Source organism: Oryx dammah, unplaced genomic scaffold (assembly GCF_014754425.2).
Source record: "Oryx dammah isolate SB20612 unplaced genomic scaffold, SCBI_Odam_1.1 HiC_scaffold_16, whole genome shotgun sequence".
Classification (NCBI taxonomy): domain Eukaryota; kingdom Metazoa; phylum Chordata; class Mammalia; order Artiodactyla; family Bovidae; genus Oryx; species Oryx dammah.
In genome coordinates, this window is record NW_024070200.1 from 14,430,258 (window position 1) to 14,456,503 (window position 26,246).

The 26,246-nt window shown below is 42.4% G+C and overlaps 1 protein-coding gene across 1 annotated transcript in view; it reads right to left on the bottom strand.

Moving 5' to 3' along the window:
- TUBGCP4 (tubulin gamma complex associated protein 4) overlaps positions 1 to 26,218 on the bottom strand; it is a 35,074-nt gene extending 8,856 nt beyond the window's left edge. The window contains exons 1-11 of the mRNA XM_040256683.1: positions 25,875 to 26,218; positions 20,520 to 20,648; positions 16,879 to 17,001; positions 16,439 to 16,492; positions 15,963 to 16,019; positions 13,096 to 13,175; positions 11,568 to 11,769; positions 8,853 to 9,018; positions 8,539 to 8,663; positions 1,509 to 1,559; positions 1,000 to 1,105 (exon numbers count right to left, since the gene is read on the bottom strand). Of these exons, the coding sequence (XP_040112617.1) occupies positions 1,000 to 1,105; positions 1,509 to 1,559; positions 8,539 to 8,663; positions 8,853 to 9,018; positions 11,568 to 11,769; positions 13,096 to 13,175; positions 15,963 to 16,019; positions 16,439 to 16,492; positions 16,879 to 17,001; positions 20,520 to 20,648; positions 25,875 to 25,952 (1,171 nt within the window). The 5' untranslated portion in view covers positions 25,953 to 26,218. The remainder of the gene's footprint in view (positions 1 to 999; positions 1,106 to 1,508; positions 1,560 to 8,538; positions 8,664 to 8,852; positions 9,019 to 11,567; positions 11,770 to 13,095; positions 13,176 to 15,962; positions 16,020 to 16,438; positions 16,493 to 16,878; positions 17,002 to 20,519; positions 20,649 to 25,874) is intronic.
- Positions 26,219 to 26,246: the final 28 nt, after the last annotated feature.

A 26,246-nucleotide genomic window follows, 5' to 3' on the forward strand; every position in this document is an offset into this window, starting at 1 on the left:
GGACCCTAGCAGTGAGAGGACCCTAGCAGTGAGAGGACCCTAGCAGTCCCTGGTTCTTAGGCCCAGGTACATCCCCATGGGCTTCCCCATTGGCCTGGTGGTAAAGAATCTGCCTTTCAATGCAGGAGACACTGGTTTGAGCCCTGGGTCAGGTAGATCCCCTGGAGAAGGAAATGCCAACCCACTCTAGTATTCTTGCCTGGAAAATCCCTTGGACAGAGGAACCTGGTGGGTTACAGTTCATGGGGTCTCAAAAGAGACATGACTTAGCGATTAAAACAACAAATATCCCTATCCCACTGGAGTTACAGATACAATAGCAAATAAATTCCCCCCTTCTACTGAGGTGGTTTTCCATCATTGACAACCTATAGAGTTCTAATACAACAAGGGGCAATAAGTCCCAATATGGGGACTTCCCGGGTGGTTCAGTGGTTAAGACTCTGCATTCCCAGTGAAGGGACCAAGGGGTTCAATCAATCCTTGGTCAGGGAACTAAGTTTCAGCATGCTGCATGGCTCAGCCAAAACGGAACAAAACGTCCTAATATGTCCCTTAAGAGAGAGACGGCTACAGGGACTTCCCCAGTGGCCCAGTGGTTAAGACTTCATCTTCCAATGCAGGGGATGCAGGTTTGATCCCCAGTCAGGGAGCTCAGATCCCATATGCCTCCTGGCCAGAAAACCAAAACATAAACAGAAGTAATATTGTCACAAATTCAATGCAGACTTAAAGAAATATATGGCTATAATCTGATGAGATAAACAACTCGTTTGAAGGCTTCTACCACCTCTTCCAGGAAGGGTCACAAGCTGAGGCTGTTCCCAGTGACAACACTGTGAGCATACCTGAGCAGCCTTCTGTCTTTGGAAACACTCTTAACTAACCAGGCTACTTTAAATGTGGACCAGGTCTAAATGGTTCAGCAACAAGCCAAGCCATCCCTACAGCCCTGGGACTTCAGTAAGCTGGTTAATTCTCGGGCCCCAGGGTGATTACCATGTTCAGTTACTGCAGTGGGTGGTGTTTTTAACATGTGTTGGGCTGTATCAATGAAGGCCTGAAACAGTTCTCCACGTCCCAGAAGGTAAAAGTCTTTAATGATCTGCAGAAAGAATTTCAATTTTTAATTCAGTAAACCAGCAAGGCCAGGAGCTCTTCACTATCCTAAGAGATTTAGGCATATAATTTCATCTGTTTCAGTCCAGCTTACAAAAGGAAATAGGGTTTTGGCATTTTAAAGGAGCATACTTGGTAATGGGTGACTGGCGTGTCTTTGATATTATTTATTCAACAAAAATACAATTATGCCAGAAGAAAGTAAACAGCCAAAGCTTTGTGCTAGAGTAAATCTGTAGAGTTAGATGGAGTTTGCCCACCTGGATGAGGACATAAAAAGCCACTCTGGAAGTCGGGATAGGCAACCAGTGCCCTCAGGAGAGGCTGGAGAATAAAGGCATTGTCCACCAGCATCATTTTAAGAGTTAAAAGAAGAGGTAAGCTATTACCTTCAGCTGACCCAGTAAATCTGACTCTTCCACCATCAGCTTCCAGAGATGCTGTGAGAAGGACCAACAATACAGGGTCAAAGTTTCATTACAATGAAAGCTCCTACAAAGAACGGTTCTGTGAAAATCCAGCAATGTATTGAAAAAGGTATACATGCCATGACCACACTGGGTTAATCCCAGGAATAAATGTTTAAAAGGTAAGAAAATACGAGATGGAAATACTCTGGAATTAGACAGTGGTGATGGTTGTACAACACTGTGAACATTAAAAAAAGTGAACCTGCCTATTTTTAAATGGCTCAAATGTTTCACTTTGATGTGTTTTCAATCTCAAAAAAAATTTAATATGAATATAACTTATTAAAGTTAATAAATTTAATAACTATATTAAAGATTAAAGAAGAAAAACCATGATTGCCTCAATAGATCCAGAAAAAGCATTTGATAAAACATCTGTTAGTGATTCTAGAAAGCAAAGACTAGAAGGAAATCTTTTTATTCTGATAAAGGGTATATACCAAAATCCCACAGCAAACAACCTATTTCACAGCAAAACATTAGAAGAAATTCCTTTAAGGTCATTCAACATTGTACTAAAGACTTGCCAATATGAGGAAAAAAAAAATAATTGCAAAGGAAGAAACAAAACTGTTACTACTGTCAGATAATATCACTACCTGCACAGAAAGTCCAAGAGAACTGACATAAACTATTAGAACTAGTAAGAGAATTTGGCAAGCTTGATGATGAATATAAAAAAATCCACTACATAGCCATTACCGCATCAAAGGATCCTGACTAGGATTTGCCCAGTGAAGTGATTGGTGTTGATTCAGTGTGCCTGGAATCTCTACCTGGGTGTTCCTACTCTCTGCCCTCTCTCAGGAACTGACACAGACTAGGAACTGGCCTTTGGCCCTTCTCCAATACACGATGCTAGACAAAACAGCTGACCTCCCCAGGGGAATGTAAGCACACAGGTCAAAATAATTAGGCATGGGAGGTGTAAAAGAGGTACAACAGACTAGATATACACGGCCTTCCCAGGTGGCTCAGTCGTAAAGAATCTGCCTGCTAATGCAGAAGACGTGGCTTCAGTCCCTGGGTCAGGAGATCCCTTGAACAAAGAAATGGCAACCCACCCCAATATTCTTGCCTGGAGAATCCCATGGACAGAGGAGACTGGTGGGCTATAGTCCATGGGGTCACAAAGAGCTGGACATGTCTGAGCGACTGAACAGGAGGAGCAGGGAACACTGGGGAAGTTTGAGAACTGCCTGAGGGTGTAGTGTAGTTAGCTACACAGACCTCCCCAGTAAGACCGCGACATTCCATACGCCAGCTGTTCAGAGTACTGTCTGTTACTGATGCTTTTGGCTGAAGGGAGCTACCATGCCCATGGTTCCCTCCTGAGGAACCAATTTCTGATAGATGTGGAGGTACAATGGCCTAGCCCTCTAACCTCTATTTGGGACATCTCTGGAAGGGCCATTCTAGCTTCAGAACTCTCCGTAAGATTGGCCAAGGCTTCTGCTGCCACTGCATCACAGTTTATTTGCTCTGGAATCCTAACCACTAGGTCTCCAGCAACCCTCCTCTTGCTTTTCCCCCAAATTTAAAATACTCTTTATATATATGTTTAAGAGGCAAGGATAACAGGAATATAAATAAAAATAAATCATAAAAAGAACCAAGATGTTGGATCAACTGAATATCCAAACACAAAAATTTAAAACTTGATCTATACCTTGTACCACATACAAAATTAATTAGAAATGATTATGAACTTAATTGAAACTAAAAACTAAGTTTTCTAAAAGAAAATAGAAAATTTTTGTGACACTGGGTTATGCAGAGTTTTCTCAGTCACAACACCAGAAGCATGAACCACAGAATAAACAGAAATTGACAAACTAGACTTAATCAAAATCAACACCTTTTGCTCTTTGAAAGACTCTGTTAAGAGAATGAAAAGACAAGTCACAGGGGGAAAATATTTGTAAGTCACGTATCTGATAAAGGACTTACAGATCCAAAATGACTCAAAACTCAATAGTAAAAAAGTAAAGTTTTTCCAATAAAAAATGGAAAAAAGCTTTGGAGACTTCCAAGAAAATATATGGATGACAAATAGAGAAATAAAAAAATTTCAGGCTTCCAGTTCAAGATGGTGGAGTGGAAGGATGGGTGCTCATCTCCTGTGAGAGCACCAGAACTGCAACTAGCTGTTGAACAGTGATCCATGGGAGGACGCTAGAGGCTACCAGAAAAAGATACCCCACGTCCAAAGACAAAGAAGAAGCCGCAGAGAGACAGTAGGAGGGGCACAGTCACGACAGAATCAAATCCCACATCCATCGGGTAGCTAACCCACAAACTGGAGAACAGTGGTATCAAAGAAGTTCTCCCACTGTTGTGAAGTTTATGACGTCAGGCTTCCCAGCCTGGGGATCCAACAAAGGGACTGGGAATCCCCAGGGAATCTGGCCTTGAGGGCCAGGGGGATTTGATTATAGAACTTCCAAAGGACTAGGGGAAACAGACTCCAGTCTTGGAGGGCCTCCTGCGCAGGGTCAGTTGGCAGGGCCTCACCACAGGGACAGGGGCACTGGAAGGTCCCCCTTGGCTAAAATACTCCTGGAGTTCACCATTAACCCTACCATAGAGCCTGTAGACCCCAGGGCAGGGTCGCCTTAGGCCAAACAACTACCAGGGAGGGAGTGCAACCTCACCAATCAGCAGATAACTGGATTAAAGCTTTACTGAGCCAGGCTCAGCCGACCAGAGCAAGACCCAGGTTTTCCCACCACCAGTCCCTCCCATCAGGAAGATAATACAAGCCATTTAGTCTCCTCCATCAGAGGACAGACAGAAGAAGCAAGCAGCAGCACAGTCTCACAGTGGCTAAAACAAAAACCATATTACAGAAAGTTAATCATGATGAAAAAGCAGAAAGTTATGTCCCAGATGAAGGGACAAGATAAAACCCCAGAAAAACAACTAAATGAAATGGAGATAGGCAACCTCCCAGAAAAATGATTCAGAATAATGATAGTGAAGATGATCAAGGATCTCGGAAAAAAAATGGAGGCAAAGATTGAGAAAGATGAAAGAAATGTTTACTAAAGACCTAGAAGAACTAAAGAAAAAACAAACATGAATAATACACTAGAAGGAATCAACGGCAGAATAACTGAGGCAGAAGAATGAATAAATGACCTGGAGGGCAGAATAGTAGAACTCACTGCTGCAGAACAGAATACAGAAAAAAGGATGAAAAGAAAGGAAGACAGCCTGAGAGACCTCTGGGACGACATTAAACACAACAGTATTTGCATTATACAGGTCCCAGAAGGAGAAGAGAGAGAAAGGACCAGAGGAAAATACTTGAAGAAATAATAGCTGAAAACTTCCCTAACATGGGAAAGGAAATAGTCAACCACGTCCAGGAAGCACAGAGTCCCAGGCAGGATAAAACCAAGGAGGAACACCCAAACACACATAGTAATCAAACTGACAAAAATTAAAGATAGAGAAGAAATATCAAAAACAACAAGGGGAAAATGACAACATAAAAGGGAACTCCCATCAGGCTGTCAGCTGATTTCTCAACAGAAACTCTACAAGCCAGAAGGGAATGCCATGACATATTTAAAGTGATGAAGGGGGGCATCCCTTGTGGCTCAGCTGGTAAAGAATCTGCCTGCAGTGCGGGAGACCTGGGTTCAATCCCTGGGTTGGGAAGATCCCCTGGAGAAGGGAAAGGCTAGCCACTCCAGAATTCTGGCCTGGAGAATTGGGTCACAAAGAGTCAGACACGACTGAGTGACTTTCACTTTAACCTACGATAAAATGATTTAAAAAAATAAAAAATAAAGTGATGAAGGGGGAAAACGTACAACCAAGAATACTCTACCCAGCAAGACTCTCCTTCAGATTTGACGGAGAAATAAAAGGCTTTCCAGACAAGCAAAAGTTAAGAGAATTCAGCACCACCAAACCAGTTTTACAACATATGCTAAAAGAACTTCCACAGGCAAGAAACACAAGAGAAGGAAAAGACCTACAGAAAATAAACCCCAAACAATTAAGAAAATGGTAATAGGATCATAGTGAAGTCGCTTAGTCATATCCGACTCTTTGCGACCCCATGGACTGTATAGCCTACCAGGCTCCTCTGTCCGTGGGATTTTCCAGGGAAGAATACTGGAGTGGGTTGCCATTTCCTTCTCCAGAAGATCTTCCTGACCCAGGGATTGAACCTGGGTTTCCTGCATTGTAGGCAAATGCTTTAGGATCATACATACTGATAATTACCTTAAATGTAAATGGGTTAAACACACCAGAGACACAGACTGGTTGGGTGGATGAAAACATGTGTATGTCTGCACTTCTACTTACTGCATCACCCTGCTTGACCCCCACAAATTGTATATAATTATTTTATATTGTTAAATTAATCATGTTTTCATTATGACTTGAAATTGTAATTATCTTTTATTTTTTCTATGGCTATTGAGTGTGAAAATCAATAAACATTTTTACTATGGTTACATTGAAAAACCAAGAAAGTTGCAGAAAAACATCTCCTTTATTGACTACACCAAAGCCTTTGACTGTGTGGATCACAACAAACTGTGGAAAATTCTTTAAGAGATGGGAATACCAGACCACCCGACCTGCCTCCTGAGAAATCTGTATGCAGGTCAAGAAGCAACACTTAGAATTGGACATGGAACAACAGGCTGGTTCCAAATAGGAAAAGGAGTATGTCAAGGCTGTATATTGTCACCATGCTTATTTAACTTATATGCAGAGTACATCATGAGAAATGCTGGGCTGGGTGAAGCATAAGCTGGAATAAGATAGCCAGGAGAAATATCAATAATCTCAGATATGCAGATGACACCACCCTTATGACAGAAAGCGAAGAAGAACTAAAAAAGCCTCTTGATGAAAGTGAAAGAGGAGAGTGAAAAAGCTGGCTTAAAACTCAACATTCAGAAAACTTAAGATCATGGCATCCAGTCCTATCACTTCATGGCAAACAGATGGGGAAACAATGGAAACAGTGAGAGACTTTATTTTGCGGGTCTCCAAAATCACTGCAGATGGTGACTGCAGCCATGCAATTAAAAGACGCTTGCTGCTTGGAAGAAAAGCTATGACCAACCTAGACAGCATATTAAAAAGCAGAGACATTACTCTGCCAACAAAGGTCTGTCTAGTCAAAGCTATGGTTTTTCCAGTGGTCATGCATGGATGTGAGAGTTGGACTATAAAGAAAGCTGAGCACCAAAGAATTGATGCTTTTGAACTGTGGTGTTGGAGGGGACTCTCGAGAGTTCCTTGGACTGCAAGGAGATCCAACCAGTACATCCTAAAGGAAATTGGTCCTGAATGTTCACTGGAAGGATTCATGCTGACGCTGAAACTCCAAAACTTTGGCCACTTGATGCGAAGAACTGACTCACTGGAAAAGACCCTGATGCTGGGAAAGATTGAAGGCAGGAGGAGAAGGGGATGACAGAGGATGAGATGGTTCTATGGTGTCACCAATTCAATGGATAGGAGTTTTGAGTAAACTCTAGGAGTTGGTGATGGACAGGGAGGCCTGGCATGCTGCAGTCTATGCGGTTGCAAAGAGTCAGACACAACTGAGCGACTGAACTACTGAACTGAAGAAGGTGTAGAGAAAAAGCAGCCCTAATGCACTGTTGATGGGAATGTAAACTGATACAGCCACTATGGCGAACACTATGGAGATTCCTTAAAATCTAGGAATAAAGCTACCACATGACCCAGCAATCCTACTACTGGGCATATACCCTGAGAAAACCATGATTCTAAATGACACAGTTCTCCCAATGTTCACAGAAGCACTATTTACAATTTCCAGGACATGGAAGCAACCTAGATGTCCATCGACAGATGAATGAAGAAAGAAGATATAGTACATATATACAATGGAATATTACTCAGCCATAAAGAGAATGAATTTGAGTCAGCTGTATTGAAGTGGATGAGCTAGAGCCCGTTATACAGGTTGAAGTGAGTCAGAAAGAGAAAAATATGTATTAATGCATATATATGGAATCTAGAAAAGCAGCACTGATGAACCTATTTTTAGAGAAGAAATGGAGACCCAGACAGAGAGCATGGACTTGGGGACACAGTGGGGAACGGAGAGGGTAGGACGAAGTGAGAAAGGAGCACCGATGTGTTCACAGCGCCACGTGTAAAACAGAGAGCTAGTGGGAAGCTGCCACATGCCACAGGGAGCCCAGCCTGGCGCTCTGCCATCGCCTAGCGGGGCGGGAGGAGAGGCAGAGAGAGCGGCTCAAGGGGGAAGGGATGTATACAATCATGGCTGATTCTTGCTGTTATAGGACAGAAACTCACACAACATTGTAGAGCAATTATCTTCCAATTAAAAAATTTTAAAAATGCTGGAGTGCAAAAAAAAAAAAAAGAATGGAAAAATATTACTTGTTCTGCCTTCCTATGCTCGATTATCCTAAGGCCGTTACTAAAATAATAAGTAAGGCACTAAATTTAGAATCAGTGGGTCCCCTGGAGTCATTGCCAACTACACGATGGACTCAAAAGGCTGTCTATCTGAAATGTAAAGCAAGATCTTCCTTTATTACTAAGTAACTGACTAGCTAACAATCAAACTCCTGTCAGGTGGGAAAAGGCTAAGGCAGTTCTGCCTCTATTATTAGAACGGAATGCTTTTATTTTCTACTTCCTGCCCTTCAACTCTCTCAAACACTTCCCTGCAAGTTAAGTTCTAATCACACCAAGAGGAAATAAATCAAGTACTCAATTTCTAGGAAACTAGTCTATTTTCTTCCTAAGAAAATATACTACGAGGGGCCTCCCTGGTGGCCCAATGGTTAAGAATCTGCCTGCCAATGGAGGGAACGAAGGTGCCGAGTGCAGCAACGAAGACTCGTGCATCACGGCGACGACTGAGTCCAGTCAATTAAATAAATAAACTATATGTACATTGAGACAGACAAACCTCGGCCACAGTACTGCGAATACGATCCACCACCTGCTCAAAGTCCACCAGGCTGAAGAGGGGCTGCTGCTTGAGACGATGCAACTCTGCTGCAAAAGTGTCCTCCTGGTTCTTCAGAATGGACCCTGTAGGACAGGAGAGCACTCACGGTCAGCGGGAGACAGGAAACCCACACAGGCAAGGGGCTCTCTTTCTGGGGCTGCCGGGAACACGAAGGTCCCTAGCCACCCACTCTGCCCAGGCCGACTCTGGGGCCAGCATGATGTCAAATATGCCTTTGAGGATGGGGTGACCCCGGGCAAGGATATTCCTACCTTTCCTGGTCAGGTTTACATTTTGATTTTCGAACATCTGGACAGACTCTCCCACAAAGAGGATTTTTTCAGCAACCCTCACTGGAATGTAGGACGGCAGAATCTCCACTCGCAGAGAAAACTGTTTGAGAGATGGCGCCAGCATGTTCTCCTCCTCTATCAGGCGCTGGGCAAGGAAAAAACCCACATCAGAGATAACGTATGAAGTGAGAAAGGGGATACAAGGGAATATCCGGCAGCTCTCCCAACCCACGATTTACAGTTTCTGGAAGCAGGGACTTTAAATCTGAACTTGCATAATTATTAGATCACCAGCCCTAGAGAAAGACATTCCATTTTTAGACAGAAAGATAGCATGGTGGAAATAACAGTGGTTTTATTAACATTAGGATTTTCATTCTCACTCTGCCTTGACCACTGTGTAAAAACTTGTGCAGTAGGTCTGGAACTCAGTTTTCTTGTTTGTACCGTGGAATAACTGATCTGTTTGTTTCCAGATCTGCATGTCTATAAATTACTATCTTGGGCATGTCTGCTCTGCCCAGCTCTTTACAGAGGCCTGAGTCATATTGCCATGTGGTTCTCATAACCTGGCTCCTGGGCCAGCACTATTGGCCTCACGTGGGAGCTTGTTAGAAATGCAAAATTTGAAGCCCGTCCCCAGAGCTACAGAAAAACTGGGGGGTGAGGTCCAGCAGTCCAGGTTCTAATAAGCTCTCCAGGCGATTCTGGGCACTCTACAGTCTGAGAACCACTAATCTAGACTGTGAAGCCCCAGATTCTTGCCGTCTAGCCAACCAGATCCCTGACTTGCTGCTAATTTGACCCTTATCCAGGGTATAGATAAGGAACCCCAAGCTCCATTCTCCTGACTTTGATCTCTGCTATCCGCCCTTTCAATTTTGGGCTTGGGCACCATCCAAGACCCTTTTTTCCTCTCGCTCTCCATACTCTTCCTAAACAATCACATCTTCTGAGGCTGAACTGATCATAACAGGTATTTTTAGAACCTCTAAAGCCACCCGTGGACCTCAGATTAAAAACTTTCATATGCTGATAACTCCTAAAACTTTTATCTTTAACCCAGACTGCTCTCATCAGCTCCAGGCTCAGCCCACTGGTTATTTCCTACAAGCATCTCAATGTGTCCAGAGTTAGACACATCTTCTCCCCCTGCCCTCTCCCATCAGCAACCCACATTCCTTATCATCACCACTCGCCTATCACTAAAGGCAGAGACTTGGGCATCATCCTTGATGCTTCCCTCTGGGCCCTTAGCCAATCAATCACCATGACCTGCCTGTTCCACCTCCTAAATATAACTGAAGTCTCTCTTCTTCACCATATTTACTGTTCCCATCCTTGGTGCAGGCCACCATTATTTTTCAGCTAATGTCCCCAACAGGCTTCACCGATGGCTCAAACAGTAAAGACTCTGCTTGCAATGCAAGAGACGCTGGAGACTTGGGTTTGATCCCTGGGTCAGGAAGCTCCCCTGGAGGAGGAAATGGCAACTCACTCCAGTATTCTTGCCTGGAGGATCCCATGGACAGAGAAGCCTTGCAGGCTACAGTCCATGGGGGTCACAAAGAGTAGGACACGACTGAAGCAACTGAGCATATATAATGTCCCAAACAGTTTCCTAACTATTGTACTTGCGGCTAATCTTAATTTTTTAAAAAACGTTTTCCCGCAGTTTCTAGAGTGATCTATCATAAAGTCATAACATACAGAGGTGTGTTAACCTGTTGCCTAAAATTCTTTGTGGTTCCCAGCTCTTTTCAAGCTCAAGTCCAAATTCCTTCCCATTATTTACAAGGGCTTTCATGATCTTACCTCTGCTCATCTCAAAAGCTTCACTGACTGCCACTTCTCACATCCCCTCCAGCTGTCCCTTACACTCTATATTTCAGTCTTTATTTACTTGACCATCTCAACTGAATTACTAATGGTTCCCCAAATGATCCATGTCCTTCATGGCCTCTGTACTGTACACAGTCCTTCCCTCTGCCTGGAATTTTTTTTGTCGGGGGGGCTGTGTGGCATATGGGATCTAAGCTCCCAGACTAGGGATCAAACCTCCGCCCCTTGCACTGGAAGCTCAGTCTTCACAACTGTACCACCAGGGAAGTCATTCTCCCAAACTCTTTGCACTTAAGATATATATTCCACTCTAGTCCACGTCCCCAGAATACCCAGACTCACTGGTCCACAGCACTTAGTATCTTGTAGTATGTCTTCCACTAACTGTAAGCTCTTTAAGGACAGGGACTACATTTTATTTGTTTATGCAGTTGTGGCACCTGGAACAGTTGTGCCTGGCATATAACAAGCATTCAGCAAAATGTAACAGGATAAATGAATGGATAAGAATAACACAGGACTTTGGGGAGCCTAATCAAAACTGCCCTGCAATGTAAAAGCTCTGGGTACCAACAAGACTACCAAAAGGGACAAGACTTATTATTACTCTCCTCAATGCATATACCAGGAAAAGGGGAAACAAAAGGAATCTTACAAATGTATTTCTACTTTAGAGTCTCACTGTTAGGCATTAAGCTTGAGTATTAAGCTAAGCCAACTGTCTACGTCTACAGAATTTATGGAACGTGCCCAGGCCATGAGGAGCTGGGGGCAAGTCACCGGAAGGTCGTCTAGATGTCGACTTGCCCAGCTTCTGGAAGGAGTGGGCTAGGCTTCTTGCTGGGCTCTCACCAAGTCCTGGAGTTCTCTCAGTTGTTTTCCTGTCAGTCCCCCAATGCCCAGATCCTCCTCATCCTCTTCTGGCTGGGCACTGACATTCCCGGAAGATGGACCCTGTTTGATAAAGAACTCTTCGTGCTGATCCAAGAGGAGTCCATGTAACATCCAGGCTGAGAGCTGCTTATACATGACCCCGTGACACACGGCCAGGATCCTGAGTGGAGAGGACAGCAAGAGCCTTAGAAGTTCACTCAGAGGACAAGAGCGCAGAGGGCATGCTTTAAACTGGATAAACAGAGGCCTGAGAGTTTGGTCAGTCAGGAGGGAAAGGCCCAATTAAGGTAAAAATTATTGTGTTATTTTAACTTCAATCTCTGCGGATGAACTAAGTGGTTAGGTTTCCGAACCTGTAGTCTGAAATGCTCAGTAAACGTTCTGATCAGCTTTTAGAAGAGGCACACTTCTTCCCTCCTTTTGAGTAAAATAAGTTTCAAAATGGATGATTCCTGTTAAAATTAAATGGACTTATAGGAGTCTCTTTTTGGCTAACACAGTATTAACTTTTTACTTTTGTTGGAATCACATAAGGAGAGTAGATCCAGTATGTGAGAGGCAGATATGCCTGAAAAAGTATTATCCAACAAAATGCAGAAAGGTTGTTGGAGAATGGGATAGTTACACAGTCTCAAGGGATCACACCTCAGAAAACGTATCCATGACAAAGCGGAAAATGTTCCTCTAAAACAGATCTGGTGGGAAACACCTAACCCTAGTGATGAGCCTTTACACCAGAATGGGACAGACTTGCTCTGTGTGTGTTCTGATGTGCTCTAACGGGAAATAATATGACCTAGGCAGTGTCCTTGCCAAAAATGTTCAATCTGCATCTACTCATGAGGAAAGAATCAGAAAAATCCAGACTGTGGAATATTCTACAGGAAGCTTTTCATCATATTTCACATTTAATAGTTGCAATTGTAAGATACATATAATTTTGTGTCCTTTTTTTGTTAGTATTATAAAAATATTTTTACATGTTTCAGAATTTGCAATTTTAATTGCTTTATAGTCCATCAAGTGAATATATCTTTATTCAGCATTCTATTGCTGGTAATTTTATCATCTCAATATAGCAGACAACATTGCCATGAATAATGATTGTGTTTATGGTTATTTTCTTTTGGATAATTTTGTTACAGTAAAATTCTTAAGAGGATTATAAAGCTACTCAAAATACACATGTTTAGACACAGCTAAGCATAATCTGGAATATTTCATGGAAATTCTCCAAGGATAATGAGATCCAAAAATGAAGGATTGCCTCAAGATCATCTACGCAGCTAGGTCCTAGCCTGGATGCTCAACACCTTAGAATCCCCTTTCTGTGGTTTCTGAGTCACCGTAAGGCTGACACGGGCTCCTGTACTCACAGGACAACTGTCCCCAGAGGGAAATCCAAGATAACCTAGAAACAACACTTGGGCCAAGTCAGGCCACTCGGCCACCCCTCCCCCACTACACCAGTGAAGCCACGACTTACCTTTCTAGTGCGCTGCGGACAGGAGGCAACCCCCCACAGCTGTGTTTGTATACTGTTTCCAGGACTTGACAACCATGAACCTGTGGAAAATACAGCCTTATCAAGCTGAATTCCATTTTAATAGTTCAGGTAACACAATCTCATATTCTATATTCAATCCAGAGGGCTCAATCCACAGAGAGTGAGGATGAATGCGTAAGATCTATGCACAGTTCCAATTCGGACTCCAATTTCAGTGTGTGTCGGGGCGGGGGGTGTGTGTTCCCCCACACCACCAAGCAACTCTGACACCAGCTGGGGGTCCTGCAACCCAACTCAATCCCTGGGTTCCACTAATTTGCTAGAGCAGCTCACAGAACTCAGGAAACCCATTTATCCATGAGATTATCAAATTTATTAGGAAGGATACGCCAGGTTATGAATCAACACCCAGATGAAAGGATACATCCAGCGAGGTCCCAAACAAACGAGCTTCTGCGGGGCACGGTGACACACACAAGCACTCTGATTCACCAATCTGGAAGCTCTCCAAACTCCATCCTTTCGGGTTTCTATGGAGCCTTCCCAGCTCTCTGCCCTCTGCCCACTTTTCTTGCCAAAGGTCAGGTGGGGAACGTGGGACTGCAAGTTCTAACCTTCCAATCACAGGGTTGGTTCCCCTGGCAACCAGCCCATATTTTGGTGTTTTCCCAAAATCACCTGGTTAACAAGCTCAGGTGTGGTAAATAGGGGTTTGCTATGCATATCAAGATGTCTTTATTGCTCTTATTACTTAGGAAATTCTGAGTTTTAGGAGCTCTGCGCCAGAAATGGGACAAAGACCAAATCTATTTTTCTTATTATAAATCACAACATCACAATAGTTGTTCTTAAGTATGGACCCTCCACCTCCCTGTCCTTTCCCAGCCCACACCATTCCTCAGCAGCATCTGCAGCATCTGGAAACTTCTAAGAGCTACAGATTCTTGGACCTTGTTCCAGACCTGCTGAATCGGGGTCTCTGGGGTGCAGCCCAGCGACCTGCTTCTAACAATCAGCTCCAGGCGATTCTAACGCACAACGAAGGTGGAGAATTACTGCACTAAGGAAACCAGAATCATTTCGAAATGCCAAGAAAATAAGTAAAGAAAGCTCTTTACTTCAGATTAAGGCCTAATTCAGACTACTTATAAGGTGCACATTTTCTAAAAACCTGCTTCCTCTCTCAATGTCCTTTTGCCTCTATTTTTTTCAAACAGCTTTACTGAGGTATACTTTATACACCATAAAATTCATCTAATTTAAGTGTATTTTCAACAATTTTTAGTAAATTTACAGCAGTGTGCAACCATCAACATGATCCAGGGTTATAACATTTCCAGCACTCTAAAAGGACCCCCTTGTGCCTGTGTGCACTCCCCTGTTCTCACCCACAGCCTCATTTATTTAGAGCCTCAGCACTCAGCTTCCTACCCCATCCCCGGCAGGAAGGAAGGTTCGCCCATCTGCAATCCATCTACTCGTTTTCCACTCTCCTTCCTGGGGCCAATGGAAGCTCAGGGTCAGCTGAGATGTGCAGCAATGCATGGACACTTGTGCTAACTCCACTTACCTAGAAGGTCCCCTCTAGCTTTGGGAGACAGTTTAGCAGAGTAGTTAAGAGCACAGCCCTGGGTTTATATCTTAGTTGTATCGTTTACTACCTTCCGTATGATCCTAAGGGGCTTCCCAGGTGGTGCAGAGGTGAAGAATCTGACTGCCAGTGTAGGAAAATCGAGAGACACAGGTCTTATCCCTGAGTTGGGAAGGTCCCCTGGTGGAGGGAATGGCAACCCACCACAGTATTCGTGCCTGGGAAATTTCACGGGCAGAGGAGCCTGGCGGGCTACAGTCCATGGGGTTACAAAGAGTTGGACGTGACTGAGCAACTGAGCATGCATGCATGCATGCATGCACGTGTGACTCTAATTACATTCCTTAACCTATTTGATTCCTTAGGAGATTGACCTTGATAATACATGTGAAGCACAGTGCCTAGTATACAACAAGTGCACAATAAAGCTTGATGTCATTTGATGAGGGCAACTAGCTTTGCAGGGTCAGAGAGCACCGTCCCCACTGACTTTGCTGCCACAGAATGAATGCAGCAGAGTGTAAGTTTCTAGACTCATACAGCAAAAAAAAAAAAGAAGCAGCAATCTGGCAAACTGACTAGTTAACTAGTTATATTCAAGGCATAATTATACCAGCTTAAAAACAGGAATTAACTAAACATATTTAATCCACTTGTCCTTTCTGATCCAGTTATGAACCAGCAGATTCTTCTAATGTAAAATCTCAAAGCATCTCAGAATTATTAATACTACTCAGAAAGGACATTCTCTGGACACTGGAGACCCTCTTCTCAATGCATATGATAAAAACTTGTGATAAGAGGCATATTTAACTAATGAACAGCTGGGTTTCACCCAATGACTAAACAATGCTCAGAAAGCTGCCAACACCCTAATAATAAACCTATTACCTTCTTTCTAAGGGTTAACTTTCTACATCTCCTCAAGTTCCATATCCAAAAATTCTGAATCCTTAGTGTACAGAACTCTCACCTTCAAGTATCCATAGCTTTATCCTCTACCCAGCAGCATTCTTGGGGACATCTGTTACTATTTCCCCCAGCTTTTGGACCAGGAGGTGCTTAAGGGCAGGGTCATAACTTATTTTTGCTTTGCTGGTACTTAGCATGATACCCAAGCAGATATTGCTGAATGAATGAATGAATAAATAAATAAAAACTACTGAAAACTAGGATCTTCAAAAAGGAATGTAAAGGAAAATGAATTATGATTATGTCCTTGGTGCTTACCCCAGCAAAAGGGAAAAGTACTCACCTTTTGACTTTTAATTTGTTCTACTACAACCATCACAGAGGGGAAAAGGAGCTGGAACTACAAAGAAGAGAATGATTAGGATGGTATATATCCAAGCACAAGGAAAAAAAATTAACTCAGCAAATGCCTTTGTTTCTAACCAGTCCCATTTATTATAAAGATGGCAATACCACAGAACAGCCAAGATCCTAAGGCAATCTGATGTGGGGGTTGGCTGTAGATAGAAAGAGAACGGCAGACACAAGCAGTTTCCATGTCTGAGGCGCATAATTGTTAATACTGGGGCCAATGTAGAGCATTAACATCAGACAGTAAGTTTTCATTAAGTGTGGAACTCTGCAAACAGTTCTGATCTAAGAAAACATATGAAATAACAAATGCTGGGCTCTGAAACCAGAAGGAAAAAAGTTCTTAAAAATAATATCCTGAGTTAGAGTATTCCAATGATATCAACAGATTCCAAAGCATTTTGTTACCTGATCTAAGGAGTAATTGACATGTGATATGGAGAGATGGGGGTCAGCCAGGAACTGCAACAAAAAACACTGTGATTAGGGCTCCATATATAATATCTTGAGTCTATTTCATCTGTGAAAACTAGAAGGGAATCTGAGAGTAGGCTTAGGGTTCATTTTAGGGTACTGAGAATTGATCATTTACAGAAGATAATTAATTCTGATTTTTCGACGATAACAAAACCAAAGCTAGGGCTCTTCTAAACCCACTCAGGAACCTCGGCCGTGATCCACCTGCCACTCTGACCATGGCTTGGGCAGTCACAGAGAGCAAACTTACCCTCCAGCCATGCAGCAAATAGCTCACTCTTAGCTACCTGACCATATCAGAGGGCATTTCACATCAGGAATGTGCCCTCATCTGCAGTCCCAGCGGTGTGGCTTCCCGTGTCTCTTCTCACCTCTTGTTCCAAATCAAGTAGAGCTTGGCGGTAAGGCTGCAAAACTGAATCCAGCCCCGTGCAGAAGGCCCTGAGGTAGATTCCATGTGACCCACCTTGGCCCTGCTGAGATGGATGGTGATCCTGAAATCAACAAAGAGAGGTCAGTTTTTCAGCTCACAGCCTGAAACCCGAGGAAGACATTATCCTTTATTAATGGCGTTATTTTAGCTTAAATAATTTCCAATCAAAGTAGTGTTTCCACGAGAGGAAAATCTGACTGAAGAGACAGATTTTGAGTCCTGACCTTTTAAAATCTGATAATGTTTTAATTTTCCAAGTGGCTGAGATTTTACAAACTGGGTATTCTTCCACACTGTCCCTAGAGATTTTTCAGCAACTCAGTTCTAACCTTGTAACTTCTGGCTTAAATTCCTTTGGTGGCCTCCTCTTACCCAAGAATAATATCTAAACTCCTCTACATAGCATACAGTGACTTCTGTATTCTGGCCCTTACCCTCTCTCCAAAATTATCTTTCACTGCTTTCAACTTCACATCATCATTTCCAAATTAATCAACAGTTCCGCAAATGTGCCTTATTTCTATCGCACACCTCCATGAATCTGAGTGTGTTCTGCTTGTAACTGTGTGCCCATGCTTGTGACAAAACCTACTCTTCCTGTGGGACCCAACTCAAGCATCTTTTCCCTGCAAAGCCCTTTCTAACTCTCCCCAGAGAATTAATAGCTCCCCTCTGTTGCTTTTATAGCATCTCTATTCAGTGCTGGAATTGAACTTTTGATTATTTGTTCCCTCACTAGACCAACAGCTTCATGAAACAAGGGCTCACACTTTGCCCATCTTCGCATTTCATTTCCTAGCACAGTTCTTTGAAGAGAGGGTGACTATTTACTGAATAAATAAAATGACTTCAGTTCTCCTCCTAACAACCCTTCTCCTATCTCGCGAGGCAATTCATTAGAGAATCTGATAGCCAACATGGGAAGTTAGAAGATGCTCACCAAGAGGCTATTCACAAATATGGCTTTTCTTTCAAGAAAGCTGCAGTTCTTCTATAAAAGCATTCTTCTTCTTTTACATGGGGGAATTGCAACTAACAGTTGACTAGAGGCCATGATGACTAGCCTTTCTGGGTGATCAGGCTCTGGCAGCAGTAGATACCATAGGAGAATTAAGCAAAAAATGTGGTAGGAAGCTTGGGCTCAGGGGTTATAAGGCACAGTGTAGCCAGAGGATACGACAAAGGATACTAGCAGTTCCTGGAGATAAATGTTCACAGCTATAATAAGAACATGGGCATAGGGTGAAACAGACCAGACTGGCTTACAACCAGGCAGTTTTTTTTTTTTTTTTTCTTTTCTATCTTGTATCACTCCAGAGAACAGAATGTCTTCATTTATCACAAAATGAAAGAGAAATTGCCTTTTATTTTTCAAAAATAAATAAATAAATAAAAGGTACTGCAAATAGCTTTAGGAACTGGAGAAGTAGGAATTCACATATAAAATCCATGTAGTCACGTGAATATAGAAGAGGTTAGCTTTTCTTAAAGTGATATATTGTTGTTGTTAGTCACTAAGTCATGTCTGACTCTTTTGCAACCCCATGGATTGTAGCCTGCAAGGCTCCTCTGTCCATGGGATTTCCCAGTCAAAAATATTGAAGCAGGCCACCATTTCCTCTCTAGGGGATCTACCCAACCCAGGGATGGAATCTGCGTCTCCTGCATTGTGAGTTGAGTTCAATCGCTCAGTCATGTCCAACTCTTTTCAACCCCATGGACTGCAGCATGCCAGGACTCCCTGTCCATCACCAACGCCCAGAGTTTACTCAAACTCATGCCCCTCGGAGTCGGTGATGCCATCCGACCATCTCATCCTCTGTCATCCTCTTCTCCTCCCACCTTCAATCTTTCCCAGCATCAGGGTCTTTTCCAACAAGTCAGTTCTTTGTATTAGGTGGCCAAAGTGTTGGCACTTCTGCTTCAGCATCAGTCCTTCCAATGAATATTCAGGACTGATTTCCCTTAGGATGGACTGGTTGGATCTCTTTGCAGTCCAAGGAACTCTCAAGTCTTCTCCAACACCACAGTTCAAAAGCATCAATTCTTTGGTGCTCAGCTTTCTTCACAGTCCAACTCTCACATCCATACATGACCACTGGAAAAACCATAGCCTTGACTAGACAGACCTTTGTTGGCAAAGTAATGTCTCTGCTTTTTAATACGTTATCTAGCTTGGTCATAACTTCTTCCAAGGAGCAAGTGTCTTTTAATTTTATGGCTGCAATCACCATCTGCAGTGATTTTGGAGCCCCCCAAAATAAAGTCTGTCAGTGTTTCCATTGTTTCCCCATCTATTTGCCATCAAGTGATGGGACCAGATGCCATGATCTTAGTTTTCTGAATGTTGAGTTTTAAGCCAACTTTTTCACTCTCCTGCATTATAGGCAGATTGTTTATTGCTGAGCCACTACAGAAACCCCAAAGTTACAAACACTTAAAATTAGAGCCCTTTTCATCTATATCAGGATACACATATGTTCCAAATTTAATTGTTGTCTTATTTTTATTATGTTTTCATAGCAAACTAGCATTGATTAGATTTTGAATTCAAGTTTAGCTTATGTACTTTCTCTGCAACAAAATCCCTTTGATAGAACCAGAATCCCTGTCCTAGAAATGAACATTTACAGGCATTATCCTCCAACATCTTTGCCCTATAGAAAACCACCAAGGGCCTGACAAGTGCTTACAGAAGAAGAGGCAGATGGTGCTGACTGCATTTGTTTCAGAAAAGCACCCTTCCTTTCCCATTCTAGAAAAGAAGCCCTTCTCTTCGACCAGAATCAATCTTTCCACTGGCAAACAGTCACCACTGAATCAGTCACACAACGCAGCAATCTTTTTTACTCACCACTGACAGAACTGCAGACTGTTAAAAATAAGAGAGAACTTTAAAACTTCTCTTAAAGATTATTTGTGGGTCTGCTGTACACTAGGCACTTCACGTGAACTACCTTGTTTAATCCCCACAACCCAGTGAGATAGGTACCATCTATTATCCCCATTTTATAGGTGAGGAAACTGAGCCTCAGGTTGCTGCTGAGCAGTCTATGGTCAGTAAGGGATGGACAGGACATGAATCTTTGGCTTCTATACTATAAAGCATTGACTTCCAATTCATATTAATGAACAATATTTATTAAGTTTCACCACATGCCAAGAACCTTCTCCAGTTTAACTTTATTTACAAATAAAAAAACTGAAGCCTGAAGATTTGAATTGCCTGCCTCGATGTGACTACGGTAGTTAGAAGAAGCAAAGCAACAAAGGAATTGGAAATGATGCTTTGTGTTTTCACCTCTGGAACTGGAACTCTGATCCAATTCAAACTGATTTAATTTAGGTTCCTAAAACTTGGGCAAAGCATACTTTCTCAATCTGCCTAAATTGGTCCCCACGTATATTTTCCCCTTGTTGGTGGCAGAGTCACCTTACCCTTCACTTGAATAATTCCAGTGGTGAGACATTCATTACTTCTTAACACTTATGTCACATGAATTACCAATGGAAATCACTGCAAGTTTGACTTAGCCCCTGCCCACAGGAGGTGTAGATTCTCAGAAAACAGAAACCTACCTGCTGCTGCACATGGCCCGTGTACTGTTCAATGAACTCGGTGAAGCGAATGTAGTCCGTTCCCAGCCGGCAGAGTCGATTCAAGACACTGGTTTCACTGGGATGAAGAAATGGGAAGTCCTGTGACACCTGGAGGAGAAGAATAATGCTAAGAATGTTGATGCCTGCTATTCACTGCTCGCTACAACTGCTGTCTCCCTTTGCAAGATGCCTATTTAAGATCGATAAGTTCTGGATAACAAAAGAATTTTCAAGTCACTACAAAGACCTTATTCCCTAGCTCTAGCCTAATTAGTCACTTATTGAAAAGGGGGGTAATGCATGGTAAAGAATTTGAACGATACAAAATGGTGTACATTAAAAATAAGTCAACCTCCTCAGAGGTAGCCACTATCACCTATTTCTTTTTTTGCTAATTTAAGTATAAATATTATATTGGTTCCAGACGTACAATGTAGTGATTCAGTATTTTTAAAGACTACACACTGTACAAAGTTATTACAAAAGACTGACTATATTCCTGTTCTGTACATTACAAGCCTGTGACTTATTTATAATTGGTAGTTTGTACTTAATACCCTTCACCTATCTCAACTCTCAGCCTACCCCTCTTCCTTTTGGAAATGGCCATTTGTTCTCTGTATCTACGCATCTGTTTCTGTCTTGCTATGTTTGTTCATTTTGTTTTCTATATTCCATATGTAAGTGATTTCATACAGTATTTGTCTTTGCCTGATTTCACTAAGCATAATACCCTCCAGGCTCATCCACATTGTCACAAACGGCAAGATTTCATTCTTTTTCATGGCTGAGTATGTTACCTATTTCTTATGAAATCTTTCTTCCTAGGATGATCTATAAGGATACTTGGGGTTTTTGGCTTGGTTGCAACAAAGTCTCTTGAGCAATACTGCTCTAACTTGGATCTGCACACTCCAGAGGTTTCTCAAACATACTCAGAGGATTTACAAATTCTCCCTGAAATTTTAAATTTTGTTTTCATTTCAGTAAAAATGTAAAGCTTAAAAGAAAAGAACAAAAAAAGTAAAGTTAATGTAGCATATTATAATCTGCAAGAGCACCTTAAAACTTGACATATAATTTACTGTCCATATTTTCATTCATATTTTTAATTTAAATCATAGCCAAATGATAACTTAGTATGGTATACAAAGATTTCACAGCAGTTCAAGCAGAAAAATAGTAGTGAGAGAATATATTCATTCAATCAACCTAAAAAGAAATTCATGGCAAAATATGCACAAAAGTTACCAGTTCAGCCATTATCCAGTGTACAGTTTGGTGGCATTAACTGCATTCATATTGTTGGGCAGCCATCACCACCAGCATCTCCAGAACTTTCATCTTTCCAGACGAAAGCTCTGTGCCTATGACTCTCCATTGTTCCTTAACCCACAGACCCTGCCAAGTGCCCTTCCGATTCTGTCTCAATGAATCAGACTGCTTTACAATCTTGATACTTTTGTGACTGGCTTATTTCACTTAGCAAGCATAGTGTCGTCAAGGTTCATCCATGTTGTAGCACATGTTAGAATCTCTCTCCTTTTTAAGCTGGAATAATATTCCGCTGTGGGCTTCCCACGTGGCTCAGTGTTAAAGAATCCGCCTGCCAATGCTGAGATGCAGGTTCCATCCCTGGGCTGGGAAGATTCCCTAGAGGAGGAAATGGCAACCCACTCCAGTATTCTTGCCTGGGAAGTCCCATGGATAGGGGAGCCTGGCGAGCTACAGTCCATGGGGTCGCAAAAAGAGTCAAACACAACTCAGACTAAACAGCAACATTCCATTGATATGTGCTGCACTTTGTTTAATCACTTCCTTTGTCTACAGACAAACTGCTTCTACCTTTTGGCTATTGTGAATAATGCAATGAACATGGTGTACAAATAGCTACCAGAGTCTCTGCTTTCACTTCTTTTGGTTATATACCTAGGAATAAAACTGCTGGATCATTTGGTAATTCTCTGTTTAAGTTTTGGGGGAGTTGCCATATCTTTTTCCTCAGGGACTGCACCATTTTACATTTCCACCAGTGATGCACAAGGGTTCTAATTTCTCTACATCCCCACCAACACTTGTTATTTTCTGTTTTTTGGTAATAACCATCCTAAAGGATATAAAATGATATCTCATTGTGCATTTTCCTAAAGAATCATGCTACTGATCATCTTTTCATTTGTTTATTGGCCATTGAATATCTTCTTTGGAGAATCAACCAACTTTTAGTGACCATCTACTTATCCCAGGCACTGTGCTAACTTTCCATAAATAAGGAGCAAAGTCAGATATATTTACTACTCACAAGGAACTCAGAATATTTCATATTCATAATGTATTATATTTTGTGGAAGCCATTTTTATATGATAGTAAATGTAATAAATAGGCAAAAAAGAATTTTTGTGTTACCGATTCCACAATAATTTGATTAAGAATCCATTTAAAGCAGACTTAATGACACAATGTTAACCACATCTTCAAGTTAATAACTTTAAGAGGCAGCATGACATAGTGCTTAATAACCTGGTCTCTGGAGTCAGAATGCTTGGGTTTGAATCCCTGAGTCACCTCTTACTTCCTTGAAATCTTAGGCAAGCAATACCCCTCATCTTTCATACCTATAAAGTAGAGATAATAATTTTGAGGATTAAATATGTAAATCACATGTGCCAAGCACATAGCCAAGTGCTCAATACATGTCAGCAATTTCTTATTATTCAGTTCAGTTCAGTTCAGTCACTCAGTCATGTCTGACTCTTCGCGACTCCATGAATTGCAACACACCAGGCCTCCCCGTCCATCACCAACTCCCGGAGTTCACTCAGACTCATGTCCATCGAGTCAGTGATGCCATCCAGCCATCTCATCCTCTGTCGTCCCCTTCTCCTCCTGCCCCCAATCTTTCCCAGCATCAGGGTCTTTTCCAATGAGTAATATTTCTTATTATTAGGACAGCTCTATTCAGTTATTAAGTGATATTACTATTAAAATCGGCATTTGCGCAATATTGCAGGAGTTTTAGAGAAGTTCAAAGTCTGGTTATTCTGAAACAGCAAATGATACCTTAAAGTTATTGGTACTGTTTAGTATAACCTACTTATATGAACAGAGTTACTGAAGTCAAAATAGGAACTAGCCAGATCTCCAGCAAAATTATTCTACTATTAAACTCAAGTGTTGACAATTTACGTTTAACAAAACAAAAGTATATACTGTATTAGCTCAATGGTTCTCAATTGGGGCAATTTTGCCCCCAAGGGATAGGGTAATGTCTGGAGGTATTTTTCGTTGCCAGGGGTCTTACTGGCATCTAGTGAGGAGAGGTCACAGATGCTGCTGAACATCCTATAATGCACAGGACAGTCCCCACAACAAAGAATTATCCAGTCCAAAATGTCAACAGTGCCAACACTGAGAGGCTGAGTCAGATTGTCAATATGAATTTATCAATTTGGTAGCATTATTTACTTTGTAAAAATAATTGGGTTTACAGTTGTTCAAGAACAATATGCCTGAGTTTATACTTAGCTTAATGTGTGTACATATTCTATATTACAATAACATTATTTTTATCAACACAGAACATTCATGACAATTTTACCCTTTATCCAAATGTGAAAAACACTGTTCTGAAGACAGTTTGCAATATTTGCTGGTTTGGGCAAAATTTTTTCTTTCGTGTCTTTTTAATTTAAAAAAATGTATTTTGCTGTGCTGGATCTTAGCTTCGACATGCAAACTCTTAGTTGTGGCATGTGGGATATAGTTCCCTGACCATGGATTGAACCCAGGCTCCCTGCACTGGGAGCATGGAGTTTAGCTACTGGACCATCAGGGAAGTCCCTCACAAATATCTTAATACCAGTATGTGGCAGAAATTGTTAGGTGCTTCGGCAACATCTATGAAGACCACTGGGGCCTTTGCCCCCATGGGCAACCTATGTGAGAGAAAGACTACATATGTAGGTAACAACAATAAATCATATGAATTATGATGTCCTCTAAGGGAAATAAGTTGCTGTGATGGAAAATAATGGCATTAGAAGTATATTTAAAGAGGTGGTTAAAGTTTTTCTTAGATGGTAACTTTAAAACTGAGAACTTAAAGAGGAAAATATCCAACTGAGACTTTTTATAAGAAAAAAAGGAACGCAGCTATTGTTCCCATCTTCTGTTGTCTCTTTTTACCTCATAGTCAAGCGCACACAATTACTTCCTGAGCCTTTTCCTCCTACATGCCTGGCATTGTGCTAATTTTACAGGTGCAAAGAAATAATAAGAGAAATCTGTTTGATTTATAAGCTGTAAAAACCAAGAATGTAATTGTTCTGCTCCTCCACAGCTTATACTACCAATTCTCATACAAACAGGCATGGCTTTGTGATCAGACAGAACTAGATTCAAATCTTGCCTTTTTAAGACTAGCCACCATAAAGTCCTCTGAGCTCCAGTTTGCTCTTTTGTAAACTGGGGCCAACAATACATAAGTTACTAAGTTATGAAAATGATTAGATAATATTACTGGAAGCAGAAGTAGAAAAGAGTGGTTCAAATACTGAAGCCAGACAGACCTGGGTTCAAGACCCTAAACTTATTATTCTCTATTGATCCCTGACACCGGGAATTAATCTCTGATATGGATAAGTGGCTGTGAAGATTAAAACATACAGGTAAACCATATACATAGTATATACATAGCCCCCTTGAACATCCCTGGATACACTAAAGGCCTCCCCTGCTCCAAATTCTCTGAGTGCAGAAAATTTTCCGGCAAGGAGTAATAAGGAAAACACCCACTTTTTCATTCAACAAAACTGGCTGAATCCTTATTGTAAAGTGAAAATGAAGTCTCTCAGTCGTGCCCGACTCTACGACCCCGTGGACTGCAGCCTACCGGTCTCCATCCACGGGATTCTCCAGGCAAGAATACTGGAGTGGGTTGCCATTTCCTTCTCCATATTGTATATTAGGCACTGTGTATTTGGTCTAGCTTTCAAAACTCAGTTTAAAACGTTGTGCAAGCATGAAGATGGGAGAAAGGGCCTCTCTCATTTTTACATCTAGTTCTCTAGCAACTCTCGCCCAGACACTTCAACCTAGCCTGGTCCGGGATTCCCTCCTCCGCTTTCCGCCTAGGCCCAACCCTCTCCAGACGTCTAAACCATCCCTAAGCCCCCAGGGCACAGCCCTCAGGTTACCCGTCCAGGGATACGCCCCCCACGCCTCGGTCCTTGCCAGCCCCGCCTTCTTGCTTCCTCAGACTCCTCCTCCCAAGCGGTGGCTCGGGTCCACCCATTCCGAGCTCGCCAGTTCCCGCGCTCCGAGCCGGACAGTACCTGGAGGCCACTCCGCTTGTTCCAGGTGAAAATGGACCCGGGGTACCCGCTCAGAGCCAAGAGCAGTTCGTGGATCATTCCCACGGCGGACCTCGAGTCCCTATATCCGTCGCACCCTCCTCCAGAGCCTCAGCTGGCGACCAAGGAGGCGAGCGCTCCCTTCTCTATGCGCGCACAGGTCTCCGGGGCGCACCGTTCCTCCTGACTTAACCCGCGGAGAGAACTGCAGGGCAGACCGGACGGAAAGCAGCCGGCACGCCGCGTCCCGGAAGTGCGCCGCGCTCAGCTGGGCCCCCCCGCCGGCTGCAGCCGGTGCCCCGCAAGAGTCGCGGGAGCTGCCCTTGCGCATGCGCCTTTGGCTCCCGAGGCACC